The 5,878-nt window shown below is 44.4% G+C and overlaps 1 protein-coding gene across 1 annotated transcript in view; it reads right to left on the reverse strand.

Moving 5' to 3' along the window:
• Positions 1-1,517: 1,517 nt before the first annotated feature.
• The window catches only part of LOC119301054, a 15,812-nt gene continuing 11,451 nt past the window's right edge, over positions 1,518-5,878 (reverse strand). The window contains exons 10-12 of the mRNA XM_037577955.1: positions 3,010-3,357; positions 2,327-2,442; positions 1,518-1,815 (exon numbers count right to left, since the gene is read on the reverse strand). Coding sequence (XP_037433852.1) covers positions 1,715-1,815; positions 2,327-2,442; positions 3,010-3,357 — 565 coding nt within the window. The 3' untranslated portion in view covers positions 1,518-1,714. The remainder of the gene's footprint in view (positions 1,816-2,326; positions 2,443-3,009; positions 3,358-5,878) is intronic.

Here is a 5,878-nt window from a genome sequence, read left to right on the forward strand (position 1 = left end):
CGGTTAGCAGCCTGGGGCCGCGCCCTTGAGATAAATATTACCGATGCACACGCAACCACGCCAATCGCAGATCGCCTCCATACAGAGACTGGTAAGATGTGTTTGTCGTCACGTCGAGAAACGGGAACAAGTAAAATTCATGGTTGCCGCGCACGAAACTAAAACGCTACGGTGTAAATCAGGTTTCTCAAATCTTAAGTACTCGAGGAAGCCCTTCGAAAAAGGACAAGAGAGATTTACCACAGCCTGTCATCAAAGTACCCCAAAATGAAATGGAGAGCCAATTGGGACCTAGCACAAGTACGAAAAAATCAGTGCACAAAATTCTGGACTTAAACTTTTCCATAGAGAAAACACCCAGCGGAGATATGTGCGCACACATCTGTCTCAAAAAACTAAAGGATCTTGCTCCTAAAATGGGATGTGGTATAATCGCCTGAGCGATTTCCTTCATCGGAAAGGCTACATGAGCAATGAAGATTGTCCATGTGTTTTTATACGACGATCCGATGGATTCTGTATAGTCTCCGTGTACGTGGATAATTTAAACATAATCGGTACACTTGAGGATATTGAGAAAGGGAGTTCCTTCGGAATTCAAGATGAAGGATTTGGTTAAAACCAAGTTATGTCTAGGTTTGCAACTTAAACATTCCCCTGACAGGATTTTAGTGCACCAATCGACCTACACCTAGAAGGTGTTGGAAAGATTTGGATTTGAGAAGGCATATCCTTCTGAGACCCCGAAGATCGGGAGATCTTTATAGCAAAACAAGGACCCATTCAGGCCTAAGGAAGAGGGGAGCATATTCTGTGACCTGAATTTTTCCTACGGTCCTACCTAAGTGCAGTTGGAACACTCATGTATCTCGCAAATTATACATGGACGGACGTCGCATTCACCGTCAATTTGCTTGCTAAGTACAATTCTGAGTCTACCAAGAGACATTGAAAAGGCGTCAAGGACATCTTTCGTTACCTGGAAGGGACCAAAGATCTTGGTCTATTTTATAGAAGGATTCAAGACATGTCGCTTATAGGCTATGCCGATGTTGGGTACCTGTCGGACCCACATACTTCTAAGTCACATAGTGTATATGTTTTCCTTTGTGGTGGAACTGCATTTTCTGAAAATCAGCCAAGCAAAATCTTGTATCGACTTCCACCAATCACTCGAAAATCATAGCACTATACGAAGCATTATGAGAGTGTGTAAGGATTTGACAGATGATCAGCCACATAAACATGTGGGTTGAACACCATACAAACCCCTACAATTATCTATGAAGATAATGTTGCTTGTGTTGTTATGTGAAGAATAACCTTACAGGCATATTAATCTTAAGTTCTTTTATGCACATGAGCTGCAAAAGGTGAACGAGGTAAGAATTTTGCATACTAAGTCTTGTAACAATAATGCTAATTTGTTCACTCAATCATTATCGGCATCATCCTTCAAGAGATGTGTGTGTGGAACCGGTATGATAAGACTTAGGAAGATGCAAAGTTCAAGGGGAGAAACTTCACAAACTCATCGTTAAAATCATGGTAGATCTGGGAGATGGTTAAACAGACAAAAAAAGTCTACGGAACTTGAGATTTGATGAGCTATGTACAATAAATAACTGTTAGCTGAAGTGCAGAGGACAACTGTAAGTTGTAAGCGCTTAGCGCCGTACAGTTACAAACGTTCAACAGATTGGCCACAGCTACATTACACCCTCTTTTGAGCGTAAAGTAATAGCTGGCAGCCATCGTCAGCTACTGCCACTACGCTTGATTTGGCATCAACAGCAACACAGGAAACTCGAGCACCTGATTGTACAAGTTGGGAAGATGAGCATGTTATTTAATGAACAGGCAACCTTGTAGCATTGAACAGATATAAACCATTTAATCAACAGAAAAGGTTGAGAACAAGCATAAGTACATTTTAGCTACTGACCTTGCACATTGAACTATATTTTACAACACTATTAGAAGCTTAGTTATTAATGTGGAACCAAAAGAGAATGGCACTGAAATATATCTTACGTGGTATGTAAAGACACCCTATTGTTCACTCAAGATAGTGCAGCAAACGCTCATTGTCTCACTCGTCTATAAACAGATTAACATATATTTTGCATTCCAACTAGTAAAAGACCTTTTAGACAAGTCCAGCTAGTTAACTATTAGCACAGATAGTGGATGTATAATCCCACTACCTGGGTTCAAATCGCATGAATTTGGGTTCCAATTTATGTCATCAGGGCTTCACGACATTTTTCCTTCAAAAAACTAATAGCAGCACATTTTTAAGAAGATATAGTCTCACGTCACTTACAATTGAAGCACTGTGTGCTGGTAAGCTTTCTCCCAGAAGATAATTCCCACATATAGAAGAAACCTCCATGTGTTCCAGCAAATCCATGATTACCACAGGCATCTACAGAAGTAGCCCTGACAAGCAAAATGTGTATCATAAGACACTGAGGATAATTCAGGGTATGCATGCACCTAGGAAACAGTACTCCAGTTGGCCTGCCTTGGCCTGTACAAAATCTAGGCGGGAACTCTTTGCGGGCTGAGTACAAGTAATACATTGTATGCCATTGAACATGAGATCAAAGATTAATGATTCATCAAGATATACTCTTCTTTGTGGTTTAACCCTATCTTTTTGAGGAACTAGTCAACAACTCCATGAATTAGTTTCCTCATGGTATTAAGGTCACAATGCGCGATGACGCTGAAATAGGTATGACTATCGTGTCCACTTGAGCGTAGCACCAGATTACATCTATGAACTTTGCCAGTATTTCTGTAATGTCATCTAATGCATTTTTATGTGATTTTCACCAAGGGAGCACATGAGCAACCCCGGATACATATATATCATGTATATATATCCATGATTGGATACCCTAGGGAGCCTTCAGACGTAAGATGGTACCTACTCAAACCCGTAGACAAGATGCAGTAATCAAAACATAACGTTCTATACTATACATGGAGAAGTGAGCATACCTTGGATCAAAAATATTTCCCATTAAAACTTTATTGTTTGCCAGCAGAGCTAGCCTCCATCGAGCATTGTGTTCTTTTGCTTGAAGGTCATGTTGGTACTCAGCTACTGAAGCAGAAGATACCATAATCCAAACCGCTATATCTTTTCCTGATAACATCAGACTGGACTCACCATCATCTTTTTCTGACATCTCACTCACTGTGATCTCTTGTAACCTTCTCTCTATGTCATCAACTGAAGAATGAACGACATCCTCCTGTAAACTACAGAGGCCTAGAGGAAGAATCTGGAAGACGATGTTCCCTGGAGCTGCAAAAGTTGACAAAAGTGTTCGCTTGGAGATGTCCCTAAGAAAATTGTTGACTCCCTCAAATCAGATGTTTACTAAGAGAATACATATAAGTAGTAGACCAGCTAAACCACCATACTTAAAGTAAATCAAAATTCAGATAGGAAGATGCACTGGCTGACATCACACACAAACATTGATAACGAGCATCCGTTCGCCAGTAGCTTTTTATGCACAGAAAGTATATGAGCTGGCAAAAAAAGTGTTATGCTTATGCAATAGATATGGATTTTTCATTAACTTTAACACATAGGTTTTATGGAAGTATTTCTAAAATGTTAATTTTCAAAATATCATTTTACCGAAAAAGGCTTTCGCCCCGCTTTATATATAAAGCAATGATCAACCACAGCCCAAATACAAACGCATCCCACGACAACACACGCACACACCCAAGGCGGGATACATAGGCGCTGAGCGCAACAACAACACCCCTAACATTACAAGAGCAATCGGGGTCCTCCACCGTGAACACACCACCGCGAAGAGATGAAGCTGTTAAACATACATGACAGGCGCATATCTACATGACAGGCGCATCTTAGGAGATGGTTAGGTTGTTAGAGTATAATGTTTATCTCATGTAACTTCTTATCTCTATCTCCTTTCTTGATCTCCAAGTATGTAATCTCAACCGAATGTATGCGCTGTTATGGGAGGTGCGCCCCATTTATATAACATGAAGCCGTCGGCCTGAGAAGGCAAGACGTTCCGCTAGTTCGCACTTGGTAATCAGAGCCCCGTCTCTTCCCATCTACTGAGATCCCATCTACACGAGCCTAGCCATGTCTTCTCCTCCTCCGGCGCTTCCCAGACTACCCTCAATGGGCAGGTCACCGAGAAGCTAACACGCACGAACTACGTGCTCTGGCGCACGCAGGTCACTCCTCACCTGCGCGGCGCCGGCGTCTTCGGCTACGTCGACGGCACCACACCGGAGCCAGCCAGGCTTCACGTCACCAAGGACAAGGATGGCAAAGAAAGCGCTGAGCCCAACCCTCTCCACCCAATCTGGGTCCGAGAGGACCAGCAGGTGTTGGGCTACTTGCTCAGCACCCTCTCCAAGGAGGTACTCATCGCGGTGACCACGGTCACCACGGCGCACGCGCTCTGGACAGCGTTGGCAGGTATGTTTTCCTCGCAGTCCATGAGCCATGTGAACAACATTAGGACGGCGCTCATCAACGCGCAGAAGGGCAACCAGACGGTTGCCGCCTACTTCGCCTCTCTCCATGGCCTTGCCGACGAGCTTGCCGCTGCGGAGAAGGCCATCCAAGACGACGAGCTCATCTCCTACATCATCCACGGCCTCGACGTCGACTACCAGCCCCTCGTCTCCGCCCTCGACGCACGCGTCACGCCGGTCCCCCTCGACGAGCTCTACGCCATGCTCAGCAACTTCGACCAGCGCATGGCCCAGTTCAATCACTCGAGCAGCGGCGGCTTCCGCTCCTCTGCCAACACCGCGATGCGTGGCCGTGGTGGTGGATCACATGGTCGTGGCTCTTCTCGCGCCAAGGGGCAATCTGGAGGATACGGTGGTGGCGGCAACAGCGGCGGCGGCAACGGCCGCTCTGGTGCATCCCACGGTCGTCATGGCGGCGGTCCAACTCGGGCCCGACCAGAGATGCCTCGCTGCCAAATTTGTGGTAAGCCAGGGCACACCGCGAAGGATTGCTGGTACCGTTATGATGAAGATGACGATGACTCCCAAGATGAAGAAAAAGTGGCTGCTGCGGCTGATGGATCCTACGGCATCGACACAAATTGGTACGTTGATAGCGGCGCCACCAATCACATCACCAATGAGCTTGAGAAGGTCACCATGAAAGAAAAGTGCCGTGGCAAAGATCACATCCACACGGCAAATGGAGAAGGTATGCAGATTTGTCACATTGGTCATTCTATTTTTCGTACCCCTCACCGTTCAATTCATCTCAAGAAAATTTTGCATGTCCCTAGTGCTGCTAAAAGTCTCCTCTCCGTTCATAGAATTGCCCTTGATAATCGTATTTTCCTCGAATTTCATCCATATTTCTTTTTGATCAAGGACCAGGCCACGAAGAAGGTTCTCTATCGAGGTAGATGTGTTCGAGGGCTTTACCCATTGATTCCGGAGCTTAGGAGACTCAATAAACAAGCCAATGGTGTTGTCAAAGTCTCGTCAACATGGTGGCACGATCGATTAGGGCATGCTGCTTTTTCTTTAGTTGAAAGATTGCTTAGGAAAAATAAACTCTCATTTGTTGGTGAGCGAAATGTCGAAACTATTTGTGATTCCTGTCAATGTGCTAAAAGTCATCAATTACCTTATCCAATATCTACTAGTGTTTCTACCAAACCACTTCAATTAATCTTCTCTGATGTGTGGGGTCCTGCTCCCACTTCTGTTGGTAGACATGAGTATTATGTGAGCTTCATAGATGACTATAGCAAGTTTGTATGGATTTACCTCCTCAAAAAGAGATCCGATGTCTTTCAAGTTTTTCAAAACTTTCAAGCCTTGGTTGAACGAAAAT

Source organism: Triticum dicoccoides, chromosome 5A, assembly GCF_002162155.2.
Source record: "Triticum dicoccoides isolate Atlit2015 ecotype Zavitan chromosome 5A, WEW_v2.0, whole genome shotgun sequence".
NCBI lineage: Eukaryota > Viridiplantae > Streptophyta > Magnoliopsida > Poales > Poaceae > Triticum > Triticum dicoccoides.